The sequence below is a fragment of the Suricata suricatta genome, chromosome 9 (genome assembly GCF_006229205.1).
Source record: "Suricata suricatta isolate VVHF042 chromosome 9, meerkat_22Aug2017_6uvM2_HiC, whole genome shotgun sequence".
NCBI lineage: Eukaryota > Metazoa > Chordata > Mammalia > Carnivora > Herpestidae > Suricata > Suricata suricatta.
In genome coordinates this window covers 108,668,549-108,696,145 of record NC_043708.1, presented here as the reverse complement: position 1 = coordinate 108,696,145, position 27,597 = coordinate 108,668,549, and the positions used below count along the sequence as shown (strand labels likewise).

At 43.4% G+C, this 27,597-nt stretch overlaps 1 protein-coding gene and 1 long non-coding RNA gene across 9 annotated transcripts; one reads left to right on the top strand and one right to left on the bottom strand.

The window, feature by feature from the left end:
• Window positions 1–27,004, top strand: PARP6 (poly(ADP-ribose) polymerase family member 6). Of its 8 annotated transcripts, none has more exons than XM_029951921.1 (24): window positions 1–11; window positions 1,247–1,510; window positions 3,396–3,593; window positions 4,201–4,278; window positions 4,997–5,091; window positions 5,522–5,582; window positions 5,821–5,911; window positions 6,347–6,413; window positions 8,921–9,070; window positions 10,424–10,634; window positions 11,152–11,205; window positions 12,698–12,793; window positions 13,653–13,745; window positions 14,381–14,506; window positions 15,778–15,843; window positions 16,755–16,822; window positions 18,310–18,358; window positions 18,607–18,719; window positions 19,462–19,534; window positions 20,243–20,312; window positions 25,500–25,579; window positions 25,983–26,046; window positions 26,210–26,294; window positions 26,629–27,004. In XM_029951921.1, the coding sequence occupies exons 3-24, from the start codon at window positions 3,591–3,593 to the stop codon at window positions 26,729–26,731; spliced, it is 1,896 nt and encodes a 631-aa protein (XP_029807781.1). In that variant the 5' UTR covers window positions 1–11; window positions 1,247–1,510; window positions 3,396–3,590; the 3' UTR covers window positions 26,732–27,004. The 8 variants fall into 8 exon arrangements, 7 of the variants coding, with proteins under 7 accessions (XP_029807781.1, XP_029807780.1, XP_029807782.1 ...); XM_029951920.1 differs by having other exon boundaries at window positions 1,244–1,510; XM_029951922.1 differs by lacking the exon at window positions 1–11 and having other exon boundaries at window positions 38–1,510; window positions 18,610–18,719.
• LOC115301911 lies at window positions 6,398–9,997 on the bottom strand. Its single transcript, XR_003913352.1, has 3 exons — window positions 9,947–9,997; window positions 6,624–6,699; window positions 6,398–6,516 (listed from the first exon to the last, which is right to left on the bottom strand). It is a non-coding gene; the product is annotated as an uncharacterized LOC115301911 (long non-coding RNA).
• Window positions 27,005–27,597: the final 593 nt, after the last annotated feature.

The following is a 27,597-nucleotide window of genomic DNA, read 5'->3' as shown; positions in this document are numbered from 1 at the left end:
CCGGGGTCGCCGTGAGTACTCGCGAGGCCGGCCTGTGGGGCGGCCGCCACGGGGACGGGGCGGGGCGGCCGGGCCGTGGGAAGGGTGTGGGGCCCGCCCCGCCTCGGCCGGGGTGGATGAAGTGAGGGTCTTGGACCGGGTGGCTCTGAGGGCCCTCCGAGGCTTGACAGGCTTCGCTCAAGGCCGGGCGGCTGTCGACACAAATCGGGCACAGAGCTGCTTTCCCGGGAGGCAGGTGTTGGGTGTCTTTGGGGTCTCCGTAGGAATCCAGGGGAGAGCTGTGACTGCTCCCCACCGGGAGGCCTCAGGGCCTGCCCTGGGAGCGAGGATGGCAGCTAGTGTTTGGGCTAACCTCGTCCTTGCCCTCCACGGGCTGTACCGGAGGTAGCGCCCGCCTTCGAGAATCGCTCCTCCGTGGGTTCTCCCCCGCACTCTTTGTTCAGTGGTCTAGGCTTTCTGAGAAAGGAGCACTCGGTATAGAGAGGAGTACCCCGCTTTCCCGGGACTACAAAGCTGGGAATTAAACCCAGAGTTTAAACGTTGGGTTCAGAGGCTTTTTTTGACTTAGGTGGAAAGTTATCAAATGGAGAAGCGCCTGTGGACCTAGGGAAAGACCTTTGTGAACCAGAGTTGAGACTTATTTACGTTTGGTCTGTTTCCCTGCAAACCGTCAAGCGCTTTGTGTTAGCTGCCATCATCCGAATTAAACACTGAGCCCAACGGCACCATTCCTTGGGCACTCTTCACACAGCGTATACTTGGCTCAGCTTCTTTTGAAAGGTTCCCTTCTTCACCTCATTTAGATAAATCAGATCTTTCTTAATTCATTAGACAGCTCCCTTAATTAGTCATAACCACATTACAGGAAAATTGGATGTAATTAGGACCTGTCAAATGTGCTTAAGTCCAATTTCCACTCTACTGATCCGAAGCATCTTGGTCTTCCTACACTTGAGTATTCTATGTATAGCACGAAAGCTTTGAAATAGATCATCTTTTAGGCTTAGTTCTCTTTCCGATGTCTGTGATTCTGTGAAGTTCAAGACCCCACCCCCCACCCTTTCCCTTTTTCTTTACTTTTCAAACCCATTCTTTACCTCCAGAGGAAGGGCATGGAGAGTAGAAGATGGGAGTCCCTTCCACTGAAACACCCTGGTTTGGAAACGATGGTAGTTTCTGACTTGTTTCTTTCCTGGACAAGAAAAATTCCCTCTGAGCTACCTTTTTCTCCTTGTGATAACAGCAGAAACCAAGCAGCAACGGCCCTTGGAGAGAGGCTAAGTTTTTCTTGACCTCTGCGGTGACAAAGACCTTGAGAAAGTTGGTACTTCTGGCCTACGCGGCCGACAACCTACCACCCAGCCCGAGACAGCCCACGCTGGACATTAGTGCCTCCCTCTTTATTCCTCCGTGATCATCCAGATCAGCACCTGACTGTTTATTTTCAAGTCTCACAAACCCAGTTCAGCCCTCAGATCCTCATAATTTTGGTTCTCAGCTGCTCTTGAAGGTGAATGGAGTCTTGTTTTTTAAAATCATTTTTGTCTGTGTGTCAGCATGTTTAGGTTTGTGTGTGTATCTCCCCTTTGGTTTTCGTACCCAGCAGACAGTTCAGTCATTCATTTATTCATTCAATAAGTATGAGTTAAAGGGCTTACAACATAGACAGTAAAGAGCCACCATAGGTCTTATATTTTGGTGGGAGATAAATACAACAAACAAACATTTTATATGTCAGGGCATGGTGCTGTGGAAAAATATAAAGCAGGTAAGGAGGATAGAGAGTGCCAGTGTGTGTGTGTGTGTGTGTGTGTGTGTGTGTGTGTGTGTAGGTTTTGCTGTTTTACATAGGATGGTCATGATGACCTTTGAGCAGAAAGCCAAAGGAATGAAGGAGCAAGCCATATGGATGTCGGAAAACCATTCCAAGAAGAGGCAACAGCAGGGACAAAGGCCCTGTGGTGGGAATATACTTGTTATGTTTGAAGAACAGCACGGAGGCAGTTTTGGAGTTTCAGGGATAATATTCCTGTTCACATTTAGAGTTGGCCTTTTAGTGAGAGTCCCTGAAAAAGTACAAGAGTAACCTGTGATTTTTTTTAACTTGTTAGGAAATTTCCAACTATATGTAAAAGTCGAGTATAAGAAACTCATGTACCCATCACACAGATTCATCAGTAATTAATATATTTGCGTATTTATTGCATTCCTCCCCAATGTACCCATATCCCCCCCCCCCCTTTTGGGGGTGGAGTAGTATTTTAAAGTAAATCTCAGATACCAGACCATTTTATCTTTAAGAACTTCAATTGTAATTTCATTTTGCATATTGTTTTTGATGAGTCAGGCAGTGCTATGAGTGAGAGGACAGCTATGGTGTATGTCCTGGCATTGTGCCATGTGTCCCCATCCTGGATCAGTTATCAGGATTAAGTTGGTATTTGAGGAACAGACCACAGGCCCTGGAGTACACAAGGATTTAGAACAGTGGCTCTCAATTTTATCATGCATCAGCATAACTTGTAGGCCTTCTTAAAACACAGATTCCTGGACCCCATCTCTGGAGTTTCTAATTCAATAGGCCTTAGGGTCTGAGAATATACATTTTAAACAAGTTCCCAGGTGACACTGGCGCTGCAGATCCATAAGCCCACTGTGGCCTTCAAACCTGAGGTTCAGTAGAACCATATTAGAGACCAAGAACACCTCTGCTCAAGGTTGGAGTGGGTGAGACAGATATGTGCAGTGCCAGGAAGGCCTAGACAGTCGTTCTTAATTTTGTGGAAGGGCTAGGGGTTAGTGTTTTTCTGACTATTTATTGAGATCATTACTGCATTTTTATTTGGGGAGTAGGTTCCACGATGAGACCACTCAGACCATGTCTACCAGGGGATAGTCAATGTTGTTGGGGACTTTTTAAGTTAGCTTTGATTGTCATGTAAAGGCTTCTAGGGATATTGATATTTAGTAAGAATGATTCAGTTTGAATAATTAGGGGTAAAGCTTCTCAAAAGACTCTTGATTCTAATGGGGGTTGGTACTATGAAGAATGTTCCAAAATGAACTGACTAGACAAAGTAGATCACATCTGGTCCTGACACTATCACTTTTGGCTTCAGGGGTTGATACAGCATTATAATCTAGAGCAGGGACTTGCTCCAGTCCCAACTCTCAAGCTTAAGTGGAGCAGTAGTGTTTCATGTTTTATAGTGCTTTCATGGCTCATTATCTTTATAAACTATGTGTATAAGTGTGTGTACATGCATGCAAGTATGTCTCTGTGCAAGTGTCTGTACATTTGTCTAATAAAAGTGTATCCATAAACATGTGTGCCTGTGTAAATACCGTCTAGCTATTAAGTGGTGATGAAACCAACTGTTGTCTACTTTCCACAGGACAGTGACTTGTTATCACCACCACAGCAGAGCCTGCCATCCCTAGCAGATCTACAGTCAGCCCCTGACATCACCCCCTCCCTTGTCTCCCTCTGTGGTCTCCTAAATGCCCATCCCGTTGGCCTGGGTTCAGCTGGTGGTATGGAGGGGTGCTGCCTAGCACTGACCTGGGATTGTGTGTGACCCACTGACCCAATGGTGAGGACTGACTGCCCACCTCCCTAACTGGTCATCCAGGGGGTAGACGGGACACCTTTTCCTGTTATTCTCCCATCCTTTTGAAAGGTAGAGTGGTTATCTGAAGTTGAAAGGAGAAGGAGCATGGAGACAGTATTACTTGTGTATGCAGATGGATTTTCTTGGGAAGGAAGGGGAGTTAAATAAGAGGGAGGGATTCATAAGACCTTGAGTTTGCATGGGAGCTGCTTTGGGGTAATGATCCTAGAAGAGGCCAGCTTGACTAGGACCTAGAGATGCCCAGGAATCAACACTAATGTTGAAGTCTGCATTCCTACCCCTCCCTGGTTACCAGAGCCTCGATCAAGAGGGCCAAAATTCCAATTCCCTGTTTTCCTCCATCCCTCCCAGGTCAGAGGTAGGCCATGGATCCCACCAGATTCAGGAAGAGACTGAGATGTTCCCAAAGAGTGAGGTGAAGGGAGTAAAGGGAATAGGGCCTCAGTTATTTTATCCCAAAGGACCTCCCATTATTTGTGGGACTCTGTTTTGTATCCTATTGCTGTATTCTGTTGCATGAGATAATAGGGATCCAACAAAGGGTGGCATCCTTGTTTCTCATCACTAGGACATCAAAGGCCAGTTCTGGAATGATGATGATTCGGAGGGAGATAATGAATCAGAGGAATTTCTCTATGGAGTTCAGGTGAGATTATAGTCCCTAAGACCCATGTTGGATAATCAGAATGTGTGCTTCTCTAAATTTATCAAGTAGTGAAAGATTATTCTGGAGCAGAGATTAGATGAGGATACAAAATTGGTGTGGTATGAGCACTGACTTGCCAGAGCTGATTCCATATTCTTGCTTTTACCTGGGACTTGTACCTTTCCCAGGGTAAACAACTTCCTCTGGATGTGGAGGCTACCCATGTGTTCTTGGTTGGAAATAGTGATTTTTTGACTCTTCACCAGCCAGTGGCTGCCATTCCATTCATCAAGGTCAAAATTTTTAAAAAGAGATCCTGCCAGTGATTGCTTCATGCCTTTACTACCCAGGGCATAGTCCTGAGCAGGAATGTTGGATTCATCACACAGAACCATCTGAGTCTCATAGAAAGGATACCTAAGTATCCCTGGTCAGGGTCTGGGAGGAAAAGCTGGAAACTTAAGGCTGTGTACTCATGACACAAGGCCTGCAGGTGGTCCACGGAGTGGACATGGAGGGAGACTTGTGTGCTAGTGATTGGTGTCTAGGGCCACCATCAAGAGCTTCTTCATAAAAGCAGGCTTTTGCTTATATGTACTGTTGCCATTTAATTTTCCTGCTCCTGGCATTTATTCATGCTCTTATTTTTCATCTCTCTTTCCCCCTCTATATACCCTCCTCCCAAACCTCCCCTCCCCCGTTTTTGCTGCTGACTCAGGGGAGCTGTGCGGCTGACCTGTATCGACACCCACAACTTGATGCAGACATTGAAGCCGTGAAGGAGATCTACAGTGAGAACTCTGTATCCATCAGGTGGGACCCCACTTCAGGAGCAAGGCACTTCTTTCTGAGCTGTTGTTAAGAGGCTAAAGGTCTTTTCTTTTTAGCCTATAATAGGGGGTCTGTGGACATGGATATATTATGAGCTTAGTGATAGATAGCAGGAGTTGCTGAGAATACTTAAGCTTAGCTGACAGGGTTGAGTAGGGAAATATAGCCACTTTTCTTAGAAGTTTCCTCTATCCTAGATCCCTCTAGGCTGATAGTTTCACCTTTGAGATAAGAAAGGCTTCTGGCCTGGAGAAAGCCCTGATCATGTAAGTGGCTTGAGACTGCAGCCAAGTCTAGATATAGTGCTACCTTCCACTTTTCCCTGGCCCCTGGCCTTAGTCTCAGTTCTCCCTCCATCTCAGTCTCTGCTCCCTTCTTTCTCCCTTAATGAGTCTCACCTGTATCTCTGTAGAGAATATGGAACTATCGATGACGTGGACATTGACCTCCACATCAACATCAGCTTCCTCGATGTAAGTGGTGCTAGTACCTGCAACAACATGTCTAGCTGGACTTGTGGATTTTGTCATGTAGGCCAGGAGTCTTGTTCCTGAGTGCTGCATTTGGAGCACATATTCTTCATCCCTGTCTTTCCTAGACCATCAGCAGACAGTGGTGTGTACTGTCATGTGCATGTGCGTGTCATATAGGGAAAACTTCAAGTCCATTCCTTTCTGTTGCTAAACTGGAAACTTTCCCTTGCTGTTTTAGGAGGAAGTCTCTACAGCCTGGAAAGTCCTCCGAACAGAACCTATTGTGTTGAGGCTGCGATTTTCTCTTTCCCAGTACCTTGATGGACCAGGTAAAGATGGACTTGGGACAAGTATGGACAAGTATAGACACTCTGGGTATGGTTTAATCCAAAGTTAACTGAGCCAGAGAATAAGGAATAAGGCCCTTGGGTATATACTGCAGGCCGTTGGTAGGGGCTTTTCAGTTTCCTGTCATTGGTGACCTCATTCCCTGTCATCTGATAGCTATCCCCTAAAGGCCTTCTAGGTTAAATGATACTATTTTTCCTTCCCTTCCCCTCAACTTCCTCATAGAAGTTGAGGTGATTTGAAATGGGTCAAACAGCTCCCAGAATCTACTTTTTGATTCAGATATTTTCCTTCTCCATTGCTATTGTTTAGAGTACCCTTAGAATCTGAGAAAGCTCATTCACTGAATTGGGGCTTTGGATTCCCAGGAAAATAGAGATATGTACATACTAGGAGCTTTTTTTTTCTCTTTGCAGAACCATCAATTGAGGTTTTCCAGCCATCAAATAAGGAAGGGTTTGGGCTGGGTCTTCAGTTGAAAAAGTAAGAACTTGGATCTTTCTGGTTATAGACATATGGATGGACAGGCAGACCCTTGAATGCAGTGTTTCCTCCCAATATCTTTCTGAGATGTACCTAAGAAAGACTGAAATAAATTTGGAAAGCCAAATTTGTGGTTAGGTGGAAGAGCCTCTGGTTCTGGGGTGTCTGGCCTTGAGACCTGGAGGTGAAAGGGGGCTCATCAGTACTTACCATTTAAGAAAAAGTACAACTCTGGAGTTAGGGTCATGGTCTTCATATTTTCTCTTGTGGTTGTCTCAGCGGGGGGCTGTAGGAGCTCAGATAGTTTTAGTTTATGAACTATGTTGAGTGGCTTGGTATACAAAGAGAAATAAATGAATTATAGATTCTGCCCTCAGTGAAGTTCCAGATAGAGTCCAGTGGACATATGTTCTATTACAAGTGAATATGTAAGGTTTAGAAAGAATGTAGAGGAAGGAGTGACTCAATCTGGTGGCGGGTGGAGGACTATGAAGTGAATGAATGAAAGGAGATGATTCATGTTTTCAAGGATGGATAATAGTTGCCCATGCAGACAGATTCTGAGTGTGAATAACATTTGCAAGGGCACAGTCAGGTGAAGCAGCATGTGTGTAGGAAGCTTCAAGTAGTTAAATATTGCTAGCAAAATACAAGGGGAGAGTGTAGGAATTGAAGCCAGAGAAGTAGGAAGGGGTCCAAATCAGAGAGGATCTTGGGCTTTTTTTTTTTTTTTTTGAAGGGTTTTAGGCAAAGAAAGGCCATGGTCAAACTTAGTTTTAGAGAAATGATTCCAGTAACACTGTGTAAAATAGGTAGGTGGGGATAAGATAAAAGACCAAAGGTAGTTTAGTAGGAGGCTTTTGTAGAAGTCCAGACCTGAGATGTTGAGTGCCTGAGCCAAAGTGTGATTATAGGTGAGAATAGAGATGAAAGATGGACTAGAGAGATTTGTGGGGTATAAAATCAGTAAGACTTGGAGATTGATTTGGATATGTCATGTGTAGTCATAAGTGCCAAGGAATAGTGGAAAATTACTCAGGTTTCCAGCCTAGCTGTCTGGGTAGATTGTAACACCGCCAATTTAAATAGGGGAGGAACAAGTTTATGGGATAAGGTTAGATAATTAGTTCCATTTAAGCATGTTTAAAGATAACCTTGGGATATTCAAGTGGAAGTACTCAGTATGTAGATAATGTAACAGGAGAGGTTAGGGTTGAAAATATATTTAGTGTATGGGTGAAATTACAAGCAGTGTACAGTATGAAATTGCTGAGAAAGAGCACAGAGAAGAAAATACGATCAAAGTCAAAACACCCTTTAGCATCCAGACAAGGTACCTAAGAAACCAGCAGGGTGGGCAGAGAGAGAAGAAACATTGAAGGTAGTAAGAAAAGTTGGAGAAGAATAGGAAGAGAATGGTATCACAGAAGGAAAGGAGGGCCAGATGCCAGAGTGTGTAAGTAAGAGAACTTAAGAGTTTTTGTTGGATTTAGCATTGAGGTGAGAGCAATCATATTGAAGAAGTAAAGGTAGAAACCAGAATACAGAGAGTTGAGAAGTGAGTGGTTGGCAATGAAGCAGATATAGTAAGTGTGGACTGAGATATTTAGGTGAGGATTGAAGGGGAAGAAGGAGATGTAGCTGGATTGAGGTGCAGAAACTTGAAACTTTCTGTAGGCTTTAGGAAAGGAACTGGTAGGAGAGGGGGATGATTAATGGACCAAGATCCCTAAGGAGGCAAGAAGGGGTTGAGATCTAGAACGCAAATAGAGGAATTAATAGAAGGGTCACCTTGTTATTAGAGAATGGAGGGACTGAGGTAAGAGTAGAAACAGAAGTAGATTTTGTAGTAGGTTTGGAAAATTAAGGGAGCTGGTAACTGATGGCTTCAGTTTTCTCTGTTAGGAAGGGAGAGATTCTCAACCGTAGGTGAAATAAGAAAGAGCTTAATGAAGGCAGTAAGGATTTGCAATAATCGTTTAGAGCAATGCCAGAGAGAACTGATCAAAGACACACGAAAAAGGATTTGGCCCAGCTCACATTGGAAGCCAGAAGTTTGAGGATGTACTTTTTTTTGGCCTAACAGTGTGAGTACCCCTCATGTCCCTGTTCCTTTTCTTCACCATTCACAAGGTGGTACCCAATTGTACCCCACTACTTTCCACTCTCAGTATACTCATTCTTGGCAATAAATTCCCAGATTCATGGTCATTGAAGGCTCATCTTTCAAATCTTCCACTAAAGGCAAATCATCTCAGAATTGTTATGGTCTATTAGACTAAGTAACAAGAGTAGGTATTTACCTGCTAAGGTAAAGAGGTACTTTAGGACAGTACATTTCCATGTGCTAAGGTAATAATCACTGGGTCTTCAGCCACACATTCCCCCACTACAGCTAGCTTTACCCTCCCTGGGTCCAAATTTTAGATTAGTTGCTTTTCATAGTTCTATTTCCTGACCTACTCTTTTGCCTGAGTTTTGTAAACCTGTTGTCTTTGGTTCCTTAGAATCCTGGGTATGTTCACATCCCAACAATGGAAACATCTCAGCAATGATTTCTTGAAGACCCAGCAAGAAAAGAGGCACAGTTGGTTCAAGGCAAGTGGTACCATCAAGAAGTTCCGAGCTGGCCTCAGCATCTTCTCACCCATCCCCAAGTAAGTGCTGCTGGAGGAGCAGATCATCTCTAATCAGCTCTTGTCTGAGCTCCTACTCCACCTTCTTGATTACTTAAACTAATCTGTTTTGCTCTCTCCCAAGGTGCTCTGAATTCTATACCTTTAACTATTAACACCACCCACGTAGTCTTGTCTCCTAGGTATCTTTATCCGTATACTTTTGACACCAATGTTCATACCTTGTCTTTCATGTAAAACACAATACCTAGCTTATGGTATGTTTTTGGAGAAATGTATGCTATTTTTTGTCTTGTTTTTCTTTGAACCTCATCCTTATACCCTCTCCTAAGAAGGTGGAGTCTGAGGGGCGCCTGGGTGTCTCAGTAGGTTAAGCGTCTGACTTCGGCTCAGGTCATGAACTCATAGTCTGTGGGTTCGAGTCCCACGTCGGGCTCTGTGCTGACAGCTCAGAGCCTGGAGCCTGCTTCCAATTCTGTGTCTCCCTCTCTCTCAGCCCCTCCCCTGCTCACTCTCTGCCTCTCTCTCTCAAAATAAAATAAAGACATAAAAAAAATAAAAGAAGGTAGAGTCTGAGAATAGGCACCAACTCCTTTCTCTCATGAAAGGGCACACTGATTTATTATCCAAGTTTTGGAAATAAATTCTGTCCCATTCTATGTCCCCAGGCCTGCATTGACCCCCTTGGTGCCTTCTGATCTTTCCAAAGACAAATACAAACCCAACTTTGTAGTTTCCCAGGCACTATTACTGACAGACATTAGGCTTTTTGGGTTGTAACTACTTGTTGCTTAGTACAGCTTATAGCACTTTTAATGTATATAAACATACACACACCATGCACATACACAAACTGAGGAAATGAAACAGGCATCCTGTCCAGGGATCAGTCCTTACCTGGCCTAGGTGCTGTAGAGATTGACTAAGACTTTGCCTCTGCCTATCCTCCATGTTGCAATCTGAAGAACACACAAATAATGATATAAAAATCAATTCAGGTTTGTGATCTACTTGTTTTTAAAGTGTTTAAGATCCAGGACACCTGGGTAGCTCAGTTAGTTAAGCGTCCAACTTCAACATAGGTCATGATCTCATGGTTTGTGAGTTCAAGCCCTGCGTCGGGCTCTGTACTAACAGCTCAGAGCCTGGAGCCTGCTTTGGATTCTGTGTCTCCCTCTCTCTCTGCCCTTCCCTTGATTGCACTTTGTCTCTTTCTTAAAATCTTAAGATCTGGTGTAACTTTCCTCAAATAGGAGTTCTTTGGCATAGGTAGGTCACTTCACCCATCCTGGCCTAGGATTCACTTATCTCTAGTATTCTTTTAGGGCTTATACTGAATCTTAGTTTTATAACTTCCCTTTGCTCTGTCTCCAGGTCTCCCAGTTTCCCAATCATACAGGACTCCATGCTGAAAGGCAAACTGGGTGTACCTGAACTTCGAGTTGGGCGCCTCATGAACCGTTCTATCTCCTGCACCATGAAGAACCCCAAAGTGGAGGTGTTTGGCTACCCCCCCAGCCCCCAGGCAGGTCTCCTGTGCCCCCAGCACGTGGGCCTCCCTCCCCCAGCACGGACCTCTCCTTTGGTACATGGGCTGGGGAGGGTTTGACTTGGGTGTCAGGAGGGTGGGAATGGAAACGTGGGAGTATAGCTTCTCAAAATGAGGTGGGAGTATGGTTTTTCAGGCATCCTAAATCAAACTTGGGCATCTACCATGAATGGGTAGAATGAAGAACATTTTTTAAAAGCTGAAAACATATCCAAACTGTCTGGCAAGCTTCTCTGATAGTAGGCAATCAAGTAGGGAGTCTGGGCTTGGGCATCTCAAGATATCATGTTTGATTTTATTAGGTTGTAGTTAGAACTTGGTCATCAGCTTCTATATTAGCTTATCCACTTACTTTGAACAAGGTTAAGGACAGGTGAACCCTTTTCAAGAATTTTGGCAAAAATTTTTAAAGGTCCTCTTCAGTTTTGGGATTATTTAGGCTAATTGGAGCTAGGGCGTAGCTACTTTAGAAGAATCCTAGGTGATGAGTGTGAAGTCTGTCTAGGTACCTGCTTCATAGGAGGCTCATGAGGTCTGTCTTTTTACTCATCAGGTCAGTGGTCACTGCAAGAATATCCCCACTCTGGAATATGGATTCCTTGTCCAGGTAATTGAGTCCAAAGCCTCGTTCCTAAGCCATTCCCTTCTTGTCTGACTCGTCTGATCCCCTGACATCTCTCAGCTCCTCAGTCAGTTAACAAATATTTCCTGAGTTGCTCTGCTCCCAGAACTGGAAGAAGTATTGTGTGGCTAGGAGAAAAGAAGGCACAGTTCCCATCTTCAAGAAGCTTATTAAGTGCATAGGTGTCAAGATAGGAGAGGATTGACACAGATTTCCTTATAATCCCCAACATCCTTGCTCAAGTGGTCTTCAGTTTTCCCTAGTACACCTCTCCACGGCTCAGCTACTTTTAGGTGATTTCTTTTTAAAACCTCTTTATTCCCTGGATGTGCTTTCTTTCATTTTTGCATCTAAATTATTTTTGTTCACAGCATTCCTCCCACTGGCCTTCCTCCCCGTATCTGCCTATTGCAGTCAAGGCTCAATGCTACGTTTCCATAAAATTCTTCTCTATTACTCCAGCCGTATTAGCTGGAAGTGATATTTCCTCTCACTGAACTCTTGAGATGCTTTTTGTTTTATGTGGCACCTATGCGTAGTGTCCCATATGCTGCCTTGAGTTGTAATTAATTTGTATACATGTCACATCTCCCTTGTTGGCTTTTAGGGTCTGAGAAGACAATCTTTCTATGTTACTGCATGATCAAGGAGACCATTCGCCAAACTGAGTACATAGTTAGGCATTCAATACAACTAAGTGAATAAAAGCACTTATGTATCCCTTTACCAGCCCAAAAGTATGTGAGGGTACAACAAAAATGTACCTGGTTGAAGAAGTCATGTTAAGGCAGAGTGTGATTTTGTTGTTGTTTTTTAGGTTTTTTCATTTTTTTTTTTTAAACTAGGCTCTGTACCCAATGTGGGGCTTGAACTCATGACCCCAAGATCAAGAGTCGTGTGTTTCACTGAGACAGCCAGAGCCCCTAGACAGAGTGTTTTAAAAAGTTCTTTAGCATATTGCCATATGAGCTCTAGATTTTTGGTTTCTTCCTAGCAGGGAGTTGTATCTGTGGCTTCTCAGGCCCCCTGCCTTGTGATCATGGTCTGAATATTCACCTGTCTCAGAGGGGCAATCTTAATTACTACAACTAAGATTAATAGTTTGGTTAGTACATGTTGACATTTATAAAACACTTTCATGGAAATTTTCTCAGTAATCTCAGTTCCTCTATGAGATGAATAATATTACTTTATAAATGAAACCGAGGCTCAGGTTAACCAATTTGCCTTAAGTAGTAGAGTGGGTGAGGATCTTGACTCAGGTCTTTAACCATGGCTGGTCTTATTTTTACTATAATATATAGCTGTAGCTATAGATTTGGGCCCTCAGTTAAACTAAGTGCAGGGCCCAAGAATAGAGTCTGCCATAGGCACAGGGCTGGGAGAGGGGAGAATTGTTGGAAAAGACGCTCAAATTACTTCCTATATCTGTGCCTGCACTTCCAAAAGATTTGGTAATGATCTCTTCTCTTCCCAGATCATGAAGTATGCAGAGCAGAGGATTCCAACGTTGAATGAGTACTGTGTGGTGTGTGATGAGCAGCATGTCTTCCAGAATGGGTCCATGCTCAAGGTACGTGCCCTAATTTGTGACCCTCTTCCTTGCACCCTTAGCCAAGGCTCTCTTACTCCTCATCTCTCCTTTCTTCCTGGGTCTCTGGTAAAGGTAGAATTTTGTCCATAATTCTTGAGACTCTAGATGTAATTATTTTGCCTCAGAAAACAAATCTCAGCAGTCCTGTTTTGAAAGATGAGGATATATGTATAATTTTTTAATATTATGACTTCCCTAGTGGTCCTTTTAAAAAATGTTTATTTATTTTAAAAGAGAGAGAGAGCAGCGGAGGTACAGAGAGAGAGAGGGAAGGAGAATCCCAAGAAGGCTCTGTGCTATCAGCGCAGACCCCAGTTTGGGGTTCATGAAGTGCGAGATCTTGACCTGAGCTAAAATCGGTGATGAGTAGGAAGCTCAACCAACTGAGCCACTCAGGCATCTCAAGGATATATGAAAATTTTTGAAGATATAGTCCCCATCCAGCATTTAAAAATAGGCATCAGATATTGAGATACTTATCAAGATGATTGCATAGGAGGCTGTCCTCAAGGACTCCTCAAGTCTAGGTGGGTGGACAGACACTGCACTGTCAGTGTGTAGAAGAGATATGAACAGTGTTGTGGAAACTCACAAGAGAGAACATCTAACTACCTAGGGAAGTCACGGAAGGCTTCATAGAGGAGATGGCATTAACTCTCAATATTACAAGTAAGGTGTTTTAATTAAGACTTAATTTATAATTTTTTTATGAGGTAGAGGGCCCCAAATTCCTAACTGGTTCTAGAGTTGTCTGAGGTCATATTTGTCCTTGTCCCCCTATAACACCTCCTTATTTCACACCCTGTGTCACTACTCTCTGTTTAATATGTCCATTCAGCCAGCCGTCTGTACTCGTGAGCTGTGTGTTTTCTCCTTCTACACACTGGGCGTCATGTCTGGAGCTGCAGAGGAGGTTGCTACTGGAGCAGAGGTACGGGAGAGGGGAAAGCTGCTGGGGAGCTGGCGTCAAGAAGGGCGAGGGGATCTAGCAGTGTCACTCCTTGCAATTTAACCTCCAGAAATGCTTTCGTCTGTAAAGGTGTTCACGATACCGTTGTTTGTAATAGAAAAGAATGGATATGACTCCACCTGGGGGATATGCTTAAGAAATCATAGTATGTCCTTAATGATAGAAATACCATACAGCTATTATTTATGGGTAGAAAATTATAACACATATAAAAAACAAAAGACAACAATATGTGCAGTAGAGTTCTTTTTTTTTAATTGTCTTATTGACTAAAATAACTATTTCCATAGTAAAAATAATCTGCAAGGGTAGACCTCAGACTTAGTGGTAGTACCTGTAAGGAATGAGATTTGTTTGGGGGCAGGGGGATGATTTTTATCTTTTTTTTAGTCATTTTTAAATCGTTGTTACTTCAGTTTTTATGAACAGCTTGTATTTTCAAGTGAAAAAACCGTAAACATGTTTGCTTTTAAAAAGAACAGCAGAGAGAAGTGCTACGAGCCCCCAAAGATGGACAGACCTGTGCTGGATACTGTGTGACTCCTAGCATTGGGAAACCCTTTAGCTTCTGCCTCCTTTCTCTCCTCTTGCCCAAGGTGGTGGATCTGCTGGTGGCCATGTGTAGGGCAGCTTTGGAGTCCCCTAGAAAGAGCATCATCTTTGAGCCTTATCCCTCTGTGGTGGACCCCACTGATCCCAAGACTCTGGCCTTTAACCCCAAGGTATTGTTGCATGGGAAGAAAGCCAGGGCTAAGGAATAGAAACAATAAAAGAGAGTGGGAGACTACAGGCTGTGGTTCTAGGGTATATAACAGCTTGGAATGAGGGACAGAAGGAGTGGAACACTTGGTTTTCGGGAACTCGTAAACCCTAAGCTTTAGCTGTTTTAGTGAATAACTGAGTTTGTTAGAAGGAGGGGAGAAGAATTATTATGTTATACTAGGGAAGAATATAGACTTTGGAGCCTGACAGATCTGGATTCCATTTGAAGTTCTATTGTTCTCTAGCTGAATGGTGTAAGAAAAGTTGCTTAACCTTTTGGTACCTCAATTTCCTTATCTGTAAAAAGGGGATAATATCTACTTTGCAGATTGTTATAAAAATGAAAAATAACATATGTAAAGTACTCTACTAGGATTATCTAGAGAAACAGAACCAGTAGGAGATACATATGGAAAGAGATTTATTATAAAGAGTAGTTCATGTAGTTATGAAGGCCGAGAAGCTCCAGGATCTGCAGTGGGCAAGCTGGAGGCCCTGGAGTGCCAATGGTGTAAATTCCAATTCAGAAGCTGGCAGTCTTGAGATCCCCAAAAAACAGATTTTTCAATTCCAGTCCAGTGGTCAGAAAAGACCAGTGACCGAGCTCTAGCAGTCAGGCAGAGTTGACTACCTACCTCTTACTGGGCCTTTTTGGGCTCTTCAGACCTTCAACTGATTAGGTGAGGCCCACCCAAATAAAGTGCACACAATCTGCTTTACTCATTCTGCTGATTGAAAGGTCAGTCTCATCTAGAGACACCCTCACAGACACACCAAGAGTAATGTTTGACAAAATGTTCAGGCACTCCATGACCCAGTCAGATCAACTCAATTAACCATTGATAAAATTAACCATCACAAGTACCCAGCAAAGTGCCTCACTATTACACATATTGCTATATATCAGGCACTATATTAGTTCTTTACATATGTTACTTAGTCCTCAGAACAATCTCTGCAAGTATAGTTGGAATTTTAATCTACATTTACACATAGGGTACTGAGGTTCTAAGAGGTTAAGTAACTTACCTTATTACTTCTAGTTGTGAAGAGAGAACTAGCATGTGATTCCAGAACTGTCTGACATTAAATCTGTGTTCTTTCCATGACATGCCATACTGTTTCCCTGGGGCCTAGATCTCTTTTGTACATCTGGCCCTCCTTTTCATCACGTCTTACTCTCATCCACTTGTCTTCATCTGGGTCTTCTCTTCCCATTGATTCCCCACAGAAGAAGAATTATGAGCGACTTCAAAAAGCTCTGGATAGTGTGATGTCCATCCGGGAGATGACCCAGGTATTCTGCCCCCTGCCTGTCCTGCTTCAGTGCCCTGTTGTGCTTGGAATCCGTGGGACTGGAGTGGAGATTTAGAAATGCTACTCAGATTCCTCCCTGAATTTTCTTTAGTCTTCCCTCTTCAGCCTTCCCGATCCTTGTTCTCTGGTTACTCTCTTTTCACTCCTGATGTTTCTCTCAACTTTTACCTTTGCTGCCAGTTCCTTCACAAGTTGTTCATATTTAATGTTTTCCCCATAATTCTTAGGGAATTAGAAAAGTGAGGGAAAGACTTCTGCCCAGGGTTGGGAGGGCGAGGCGGGGGCTTGGATGTAAGGAACTAGCCCCAGGGGCCTACATCTTCTGTCCTTCCAGGGGTGGGGCAGCAGCATGGAGCAGTGACCATCCTTTGACTCAAGGCTGCCCCTCACCAGACTTCCCCCCCCCTCGTCTGCAGTCTCTGCATGAGTAGACATTCATTTGTACTCACATTTACAGGTGGGCCTCTTCTCAGCAAATCCTATATATCACAGTTCAGATTAACACATAAGATATACCGAGGAGGGATGATTTACTTGTCAGAAGGACTCTTTGCTTTATGTAAAGTTTTACCACAGGATTCCTTAGCCTAATCTTTCTGGGACATTGATTTTATTTATTTTTTATTTAAAGTCAACTTTTTAGAGTTGTAGGAATTGCATAAAATGAGGGAGACCCACCTGCATGTTGTTTTGTAAGCATTTTCAGTCATTTTCATATTTATTTATGAGTCTTCCCAATCTGACTGGGCTCCTTGAGGGTGGGAACCCCATCTCCTCTTGCCTTTGTGTGGCCTTCAGTGCCTGCCTTGCCCTGGGCCCTGATTAATCTGTCAAAAGTGGGAGGGCTCCCACCTCTCCTAGGAGGTAACTTTATGACCTTTGTCTTAACAGGGCTCATATCTAGAAATCAAGAAGCAGATGGACAAGCTGGATCCCTTGGCCCATCCTCTCTTGCAGTGGTAGGTGATATGGATGGGTTTGTCCTTCAGGGATTGAGGGGGAGGTGGCGGGGGAAATGGTATTAGTCACGGAACCTACATTTTCTTTTAGAGACAGTTCCAGCATCCTTCCTGAGGTTATAGATGTTCTGGCTGCTTTTTCTTGGGGTTTTAATGATATACTTGGCCTTGATTAGAACTCAGAGCTTACTAGGAGCTCACAAATTTCTGACACGATGTCTCAGATTCTCTTTAGGTATTTCTTGTTTCCCAATAGGTTTTTAAGTACCCTTTGCATGCAGGAGTTAATACTATTTCAACTAAGTTTTCTGTGCATCCAGAGAGGTCTGTCTCCCCCTTCTATTCCCTTTCCCTGTCCCAAGGCCTTCCCTGTAGATGTTCACTGTCCAGAGCCTTTGAGGCACTATTATTATTTCTTTCAAACAAAGATTCTGAACATTCTCTACTGCCCTCCACCTCCTTCCTTCCTTCCCCAATCTTGATTGCTGTTGTTTTCCTGACATAGCTTTCTTCTCTTTTCGTAGTCAGCCCTTGACATCAGTACTTTCTCAATGCAGCATGCTCCCTCTTAGCATCAGGAATGACCAGGCATAGACTGTCCAGGATGGCATTACAAGGAAATGGGTGAAGCACAAAAAAAGACAAACTATATCCACTATATGAGATAACACTCCCATGCTGAGTCCTCAATGTTTTATGCGTTTGTTCTCTCCTGTCCTCTGGGTTCAGGTGAAACACTGCCCAGTCTATCCTTGAATCCTAGGGAGGGTTGTTGTAGTTTCTTCTGTTTCTTTCTCCAGCCCAAACAGTAACTTTCTCTCCATTCCTTCCCAAGCTCAAGAGCCCTGAAGGATTCCTCTAAGCCCCAGTTGTATGTTTCTAAGTCCCAAGTATAAGTTGTTACCATGCTAATACAGATCCTTGCTTTTTACTTTTTTTTTGGTAGCTATCTTATGTGCTTTTCCTTTTTTTCTTAATGTTTATATATTTTTGAGAGTGAGAGAGAGCGTGCACATGTGTGCACAAGTGAGGGAGGGGCAGAAAGAGAAGTGGGGATAGAAGATCTGAAGTGGGCTCTGTGCTGACAGCAGTGGGCTCAATGTGGGGCTCAAATCCACAAACCATGAGATCATGACCTGAGCTGAAGTCAGACGCTCAACTGACTGAACCACCTAGGCACCCACTTTTGTTTTATTCTTTTCTCTTTCTAGATGTAGCAGTCTCCCTTTTACCCATGTCGTTTCTTTTATTCACTGTTTACCCAGTAACTAGCTGATCTCTGGTTAGTAATTTCCCTTTTACATTTTTATGCACAAGAGTTACCACAAACAGGAATATCCAGATATCGATCTAGACATTTCACACAATTCCAACAGCCTTGGAATCCTTGCTTGTTCCCCCAGGGGTACAGCAGGACTGCTGTTTGTTCTGGATGGTCCAACGACACACTCATTCTGTCCATTCTTTTCTTCTCTGTTTCATACTAGGATCATCTCTAGCAACAGGTCACACATTGTCAAACTACCTCTCAGCAGGGTAAGTGACCATTCTTCTCCTAATTCCTTAAATTTCTGGTGAGGGACAGGGAGGGGCCCCAAACCAGCTAACCACATTGATCCTAGACTTGCCTCATTGGTTCTGTCCATCAACAGTAGTCTTTGGGCCTAAGCATGTTCTCCTTATTTGGGATCAGTGCAGGCCTGATTTGCTCCCCATCTCCAATCCTTCCCTCCCTGATCTCCATTTCTTCTCTGTTTTCCTGACCCAACCCCCACCCTGGGCAGCAGCTGAAGTTCATGCACACCTCACACCAGTTCCTCCTGCTGAGCAGCCCTCCTGCCAAGGAGGCTCGGTTCCGGACCGCTAAGAAGCTCTATGGCAGCACCTTTGCCTTCCAGTGAGGAGGGTGGGGACTGGGGGCGGGAAGTGGGGAGGACAACAACAAATAATGTAGGGGGTGCGGGAAGGCAGCTTCACTTGACGTATATGAGTGTGTGTAAGGGTCCTACCAATTAGTCAGATAATGCTGATGTGGTAGGTGCTGTAGAGGGTAAAAAGATACATATGATATAGTCTTTACTCTCAAGTTACTTAGGTTGTAGTTGAGAAATGACATTTACATATAAAAAGATGTGGTTGAGGGAACAGATTGGAGTAGATAGATTTGAAAGCTGTTTTGAAAAGTAATCAGCAATTTACGCCTAACTGTGGAAGAAGAGAGAAAGTGAGAGAATTATTAAGAAGGGAGTGGTGGTACCTTTTTCTTAAAATAGATATGAAGTTAGGACTGGAAGCCACATTGGGATTATTGCTCAGTTGGTTGATTTTGAAATGAATCTGCTTAACTGGAAATATCAGGAGAATAGGCAAGTGAAAATACTGAACCAGCAGTTAAGGATTTAGGATGTGACTAGCTGAAGCACAGGAAAAAGGATGATACTGGAAATTAAGAGGGAGAGTTAGCTACACACACATATCTTGCATGCCTTTGACTATATCCATGTGCACGTCCATTGCTAGGTGTATCTGTGTCCATCGTCATGTCCTGTGTGGGTGAGAATGGGTGGGCGTGGCGGTCGTGGAAGTGCTTCTGGGAACCTCATACAATGAAGAGATATGTATTCTGCCCTGCTTTACAGTGGGTCCCACATTGAAAACTGGCATTCGATCCTGCGCAATGGGCTGGTCAATGCATCCTACACCAAACTGCAGGTGAGGCTGTGCGCCTTTCCCTTTCTCTCCATACCCCTCCCTGCCCCACTCAGTTTTGGGGAAGACTGCTCTAGAGTACTGAACTGATTTTTGCCTTAGCACCATTGAATCTAGCCTGCCATGGGGCTTCCTTAGGAAGGAGGTTGGAATTGTTTGTATAGAATGAATATGGCTGATATATATTTGACCCCAGGCTGTATTTTTTGGTAGTTTTGGGAATGAGATTCTAGCAGTAGGTAGGAATATGAAATGCTGACTATAGCCACTGTGATGATTTAACTGGCTAGATAAAGCTTTTTAATTTATGTGACTGTTCATTCAGAAAATTGATATAAAAGACTTATTTCTTCTCCCTATGAGACTCCAAGGAATGGTTATTGTTCCTTCTTTTGGGTACTTGTTCTACAGTTCCTTTTTTGGAATCTGCATATGTACCAAGGCCTGGGGACAGGAGTATGGATTATGAGGGACTGACTAGTAGCTTTGCCACTCCTTACTTTCCAAGACCTCAGTATCTAGTAGGGCAAAGGGGTTAACCTGCATCCACTTTTCAGCCAATCAGCTTTTCAAGAGTAAGTTCCTAGAGTTATCTGAACCAGTGAGAAGGTAATTGGAGGGACAGAGGGCTGAACAGGCCTCGTGGCTGCCTAACATACAGCCATGGGAGGGCCCAGGCTCATGTTGCTCATCCCGGTGTTTCCCTGCAAGCTGCATGGAGCAGCCTATGGCAAAGGCATCTACCTGAGCCCCATCTCCAGTATTTCCTTTGGATACTCAGGTAAGAAATCCTGTCTGGCCACCTTGACTCTATTTACGTCGCATCCATTTTGTGAATACATAATCTATGCTGCCTCCTCCTCCTTCATCATGGATACTTGGTCTATGTCAGCTCTCTTCCAGTCATAGATACGTAGTCTCTCTCTTTACCTCCTCTTGTTAGAAGTGTAGATTCTTTACACTGTGAGGCCAGTTATCTCCCTTTCTCTTAGGAAGTCTGCTTCTCTGTGGGGATGATCTTCTTCATTGTGGAGGCTTGGCTCTGAGAATAAGTTAGGAAATAACTGGGAGATTGAAACGAGGCTTTTCATAGACCACATTTTTGGTGTGGGCAGTAGCCTGTTGTTATAGATGGTGTAAGTACACATGTGGATGTGAGTTTATATGTAAATACACTGGAATGCTTGAGTATCTTCTATTGGAGTACATTTCTGGAGACATTGTTCTCCTTGTCAACTACCTTTTAAAATTTGAACTGTCTATAATTACATACTGTTATAAGAATGGAAGAGAAAGCTTCTTATTCCAAAGATAAGGCATGAGTGAGGTTCATATTCTAGTCAGGAGATGAGTCCAGGTTTGTTCTGTTCAGAAAACGAATCTGCTTTGGAGCTCTCTGTGTTCCAGGTCCATGTCTTACTTCCTTTTTGGTCTTCTTTTGTTCTTGTTCTACACAGTCTCTGTATAAAAGGTAACCACCATATATTGCATGTCTATCATATGAAAGAGTGCTATATTCTTTAAAATTTTTTTAATGTTTACTCATTTTCGAGAGTCAGAGACAGAATGTGAGCAAAGGTGGGGGGGGCAGAGAGAGAGAGGAAGACACACAGAATCTGAAGCAGGCTCCAGGCTCTGAGCTGGCAGCACAGAGCCCAATGAGGGGCTTGAACTCATATGAGTGGTGAGATCATGACCTGAGTTGAAGTCAGACACTCAAGCAACTGAGCCACCCAGGTGGCCCTACCGTGTGATATTTTTTATAGATTATTTAGTAATCGTAGTTGTTATAAAAAGAAAACTTAGATCCAGAATCATAGAACTAGAAAAGTGTCTAAATTTAAACTACTTTAACAACAGCAGCAGCAATCAAAAACCTCACTAAGCCCAGATAGGTTTATAAGTGAATCTTAAAACCAAACTTTAACCAAACCAAACAAATTATTACAATTTTATACAAAATTATCCAGAGATGAAAAAAGGTAGAATTATAAATCATAAAAGATAAGTAAATTTAACTGTATTAAAGCCAAAAACTTTGGTTCATTAGAAGATACCTTAAGAAAGTAAAAAGCTACAAACAAGAACACATTTGCAACACAGTTAACCCCAAAAGATTAGTAATAAAAATGTTTTTTTAAGTTTATTTATTTTGAGAGAGAGAGAGAGAGAGCAAATGGGAGAGGGGGCAGCAAGAGAGGGAGAGAGAATCCCAAGCAGGCTACACACTGCCAGTGCAGAGAGCCCAGTGTGGGGCTTGACCTCAGCAACAGAAAGATCATGACCTGCGCCAAAACCGAGAGCGGCTTAACTGATCCACTCAGGTACCCCAAAGATGTTCTTTAAGTGTTAAAAATCAGGGGCGCCTGGGTGGCTCAGTCAGTTGAGTGTCCGGCTTCGGCTCAGGTAATGATCTCACAGTTCGTGGGTTTGAGCCCTGCGTCAGGCTCTGTGCTGACAGCTAGCTCAGAGCCTGGGGCCTGCTTCTGATTCTGTGTGTCCCTCTCTCTCTAGAGTCTCTCCCCTGCTCATGATTTGTCTCTCTCTGTCTCTCAAAAATAAATAAATGTCAAAAATTTTTTTAAATGTTAAAAATCAGTAGGAAAAACAGAACGCAGTAGAAAAATAGGCAAATGACATGAATAGGCATTTCAATGAAGAAATGACCAAAAAATATGAAAAGTTGCTGAACCACCATTAATCAGGGAAGTAAAATGCAGACTGAATGACTATTATTTAGCATGTTTGTGGTGTGTCAAAAATTAAGAAATATGATAATACCTCTGATGGTCCTAGGAGTTGTAGATCAGCAGGATCTCTTTTTTTGTTTATTGGAATATAAATTGGTACAACCACTTTGGAGAACAATTTGGTGTTTAATTTCATAAAGCTGATAAAATATCCCAGTGACCCAGCATTTTCATTCCTGCACATATACACCCTAAGGTGTACATGAATGTTCAAAGCAGCAATGTTTGCAATAGCAAACAAATCTTGGAAACAAACCAAATGCTCATTATCAGGAGGATGGATAAAAACATTTTCATATAATCTCAGAGTGGATTATTATTTAGCAATGAAAATAGATAAACAGTGGCACTTAACTACATGGAAAAATCTTAGTAATAAGTTGAGCTAAAGGGAAAAAAAGGCAAACCCAGAGAACTACTGTATAATGTCTTTCTTATATTGTTTAAAAGCAAACAAAATTAAACATTTTGGTGTGTGTGTGTGTGTGTATGTTTGATAAAACTAAAGAAATTTTACAATAGTGGTTAACTCCCAAGGAGAGGCAGAGAGTTGGGATAGGGTAGGAGCACATCAATGTAAATCACTAGTAATGGTTTGGTTCTTGGATTTAGTTCGTAGGTTGGGTCTATAGGTATAGTAGATAATAAATAATAAATGATAGTGTGCCATGAACCAAACCTGATAATTCATCCACCCAGGATAAGTGCCTGATAAATACCAATTGAATGTGTGAATGAATCTTACTCTGTGCCTGGGTTGCAAAGTGGAGTTAGGGTTGGGGTAGTCTTTTTGGGTTTTTTGTCTGGGTTCCTCAATTTTTATCTTTGTCCCAGCCTGAGCTTCCCTCATTAAGCTCTTATTTTCCATGTAGTGAGATTCTCCTGGTTCTTGGTGCCCACAAAATTCTTGCTTCCTGTGTATTCTATCCCTTTTCTCTCCCTCTCCCCTCTCTCACTGGCTTTTGTTTACTGAGTGCCCATTGCCTTTGTTCATCACTTTACTAATTACAGAAAAACACCATAGGACAGCATCCTTTTCCTTCTTGCAAAAGCCCACTGGTTATGGTTACAAAATGGCATGGAATTTTTCTTTTAGAGTTATAGGTCTCATCCAATCCTTCCTTACTTTACAGTTAGGAAAGCTCATACACAGGGAATTTACACACAGCTGTGAGTAGCAGACCTAGGAGTGGAATCTAGGCTTTCTCACTTCTGGGCCAGTGTCCTTATCACTATATTGTACTGACAGGGTAGGATTTGCTTGAATGACTGAGTCTCTGAGGGCCCACAGATCTGTCAGTCTCTGTAATGTGAAATGTGTACACATATCCAGTTTATTGTAGTTACTCTAGTATTTAACCAATTCCATCTTATATGTTTCCACATATCCTATTCTGCTCTGGGTTTCTCTCTTCTTCCTCAAGGTATCTGGATGCTGTCTGGAAGCTGGTATAAATAGATCATCCATTTGGCTAATGGAGTCTCCACTCCAATGACTTGGCCATTGGGTTAAAATGAGGGCCAGTGAGAAAGGAGTTGGTAAACTCCATCTGTTTAGTCCTGCTTAGAGACTTCTGATATGTGTATACTCTGGTCACAAAACACCCAGGGATTACTCTAGCCACCATTTTCCAGGGTCTGATCTTGGTAAACTGTCAGAAGATCATTGGGTCAATATGAATAGGACAGTGTGCAACAGGATTGAGATAGGACAAGATTTGGATTGCATCAGAGGGCCATTTGCAAGACCAGCCATAGAAATCAGATTGTTCTTTCTTATCCTCTGAGGTAGAACTTGAGTGGGAATTTCATTCAGAATCTTACACTGAAATACCCAGGATGTTTAGATTCAGAGCCAAAATTATTTAAGGCTAATGGGGAAGTAGAGATAGAGGATAGAGGAAGAAATGAACAGCTTAAGTCTTGCCCTGAGTTTTGTTCAGGCCGTCTATCTTGTCATGCGACTTTAGTGTGAGTGCATGATGAATTGACAGCCTGAGCAGTGAGGAAGGTCAGTCCAGGCATCCCCACTCCTGCACCATGACTATCACAAAACCAAGAACTGAAGGAGTGGGATTTGTAATCGAATGTTCCAAGGTGGAGTGGATAGGGGCCCTGTAAGGATAGCATCATTTCCCATTTTCATCCATCTCCCTCTCAGACAGACAGGGACGGACACACACACATGACTGTGATATGGTTAGGCCTGTGAGAAAGCTGAGTACAGAGACTAAAGTCCTAGTCACAGGCCAAAAACAGTAGGGGATAGGGGCATATAAGCACTATTTCATATCTAAAGAAGAAAAATCCAGAATGAGTCTATAAATGTTATAAATATCACTGGGGGATAAGCATGGCAGGGGATTTACGGATTTAGACAGGAAGACACTGGAGGGAATTGGCACCACTTCCTTAAGTCTGGGAGGACTTTCTAAAGGAAGCAAGATTCTTCAAGGTTGTTGCCATTGTGGTTACTTGTGGAAAATTATTCATCACTTACCTGCTGTGCTCTCTGCCTTTTCTTTTGAGTGACTCTGGTTGTAGTTTTCTATGTAACTTTGAGACTAGAGCAGATCTGACTTGCTCTGCTTGCTTCCTTTTCATTCGTTTTGCTCAATCTGGCATTGGTTCCGAGGTGTTGACATCACCACTCTGGTGAGCCCTTCATTCCTGACTCATTTCATGTGTTCCTCCCCTATCTTAGAAGCTTCTAGTGATTCTTTGATATTCTCAAGATAAACTTCAGTTGTCTTAACACAGCCTCTAAGGCCTGCTTGATCTGATCCTGGCTCACCATTTCCACATCACCTGTTGCTGCTCCCCTTTCACTGACTCTGCTCCATAAAAGCTAAGTCACATTGCTTTCTTTCCTCCAAACCTTCCATGTCCTTTTACCTCTACCAGAACACTGTCCTCCTCTTTAAGTAATTCTTCCTGGTTGTCACTAGGAAGCCTTCTTCAAAACCCTAGGGCAGGCTAGTTCCCCTCCTCTAGCTCACACATTGTTCTAGATCCTCCCCATCACACTTCTTGCCATACTGTGTTGTAATTACTTGTTCTTTGCCTGTAGTTTCCACCAGACTAAATTGTGTCAGGGCAGATACCTTGTTTATTTTATTTACTATGTATGTAGCTCAGTGCCTGGCACATAGTAGGCATTTTAGTAACTGTGTGATTGAGAAGTGGGTACATGAACTGGATTTGTTGTTCTATGACAGGAATGGGAAAAGGACAGCACAGGATGCCCTCCAAGGATGAGCTGGTCCAGAGATATAACAGGATGAATACCATCCCCCAGGTATTATTAGTTGGCACTGCTCCAGTGAGACATGCAGAATCCTTCCCCTGGGATAAGTTTAGGCTACAGAGATGGTTGGGGAAACAAACGGTGGGGGAGGTGGGTAGTTTGAAGATCATTTGAAGGAATCATGTATGTTTGAAGATGGACACACTTCCAGAGTCCTATGTGGCCTCAGTCATAAGTGTAAAAGCAGAGACTGAGTTTAAATGCCATGACATAAAAATGTAAAGATGGAAGCTATGGACCCAGCCAGACTGATTATGCAAGGGCAAAATTTGGGGGTGGTGGTGGCTGGGAGCCCCAGTTATCCCTTATCCATATTCCTAGCCATCAGCAGCCAAACACCCTGCCCAAGGAAAGCTGTAACAGTCCACCTGCCTCTGCTGTCCTTCTTTTTCAGACCCGATCCATTCAGTCAAGGTTCCTGCAGAGTCGGAATCTAAATTGCATAGCACTTTGTGAAGGTAGGTGGCTCACTCAGTCCCTGTATTTCTGTGTCCCCAACCTTTATTTCTGGTGCAGCTCTGCTACATGATCCAGCCGAGGGTGGTGTTGACATATGGTTCTACCTCCCCTGCCTGGACTGTGTGACTGAAGCATTATAATTTCTGGCCCCCTTCTTCCCAGTGATTACATCTAAGGACCTCCAGAAGCATGGGAACATCTGGGTGTGCCCTGTGTCTGACCATGTCTGCACACGGTTCTTCTTTGTGTAAGTCTAGGAGGGTACCTTGGGGATTACTGGGAGGAATGAGGGTGGGGGTGTGGTAGTGTGATTGATTGCTGGGAAAGTCTTTCCTATCTGGGATTTATCCCTGGCTTCATGACTGGAGCTGGCACTGGAACTGTCCCTGTAGAGGATGGGGGTGGGTATAGGTCTATTTAAAGGAAATCAGATAAGTTGACTCTTTTTCACCTTAAAGAGTAGCAAGAAAGGGTTTTGACTTCTGGGGTAGAATGGTCACACCTCAAATACAGTCCCACTGGTTGACAGTATTCTGGTATTCTTCTCTCTCTTATGCTCACGCTTGCCCTATCTTTGGCAGATATGAGGATGGTCAGGTGGGCGATGCCAACATTAATACTCAGGACCCCAAGATACAGAAGGAAATCATGCGTGTGATCGGAACTCAGGTTTACACAAACTGAGGGGGCCCCAGCCCTCGTACCACCCCGTCCCCCCAGGATCCATCTGCCCTCACATAAGGGCTCAGGAGCAGCATGTGAGGCTGTCCTGAGGAATCAAGGGGCCATTATCAAGGGGCAGGAAAAGGATAGAAGAGGCGGCCTTCATGGTGGAGACTGACCCAGGAACCACTCCACATTTGGATGGCCCAGACTGACTCCCTACTCCTGATTTTCCCAGTGGACTTCACCCTGTTTGTAAATAAAACAATAAACTGGAAGGTGCTGTGGACTGGATATGATCACTGTGGTCTGACTAGCCTTGGCCCAGCACCTGCCCCAAGCCCTCAAATGGGGTGTCGGGTGGGGAGAGTGGAATACCCTGAAGGTTGGAACTAATTGTGTTGGGTGGAGTAAAAGCTGAGTCATCTAGTGGAGTGTATGTACCATAGATCTGGCAACATTTTTGTTAATAAGCTGGATAAAGTTATGCAGTTATCAGTTATACAAACTATTGATACAAACTCAGAAGGATATAGAATACCACTGATGCCTGTTCCTCAAGATTTAAAATACCACTGAGGACAAAGCAGCTCAGATTTCCTACCCTTAGGACCTCTGCTTTCTGCACTTAGCCACTGCCCCTTGCTCTCTATTTGAGGGGCTGGGCTCCTGTTCTCTTCCTCATCCCAGCTATTTCTCTAGGGTAAGGGAAGTGGGGGGAAATAGCTGACAAGTGTGGGAAGTTGGCTGGGTCTCTCATTTGACATCTAGAGAAATGCAGCTTCCCTTAATAAAACAAAATCCAAATTCTCCAAGGTTAGCAAGGTGAAGGAAGAAAAGAGCTATTTCTATGAGACCTCATTGTTTCCGTGAAACCCATCTCCCTG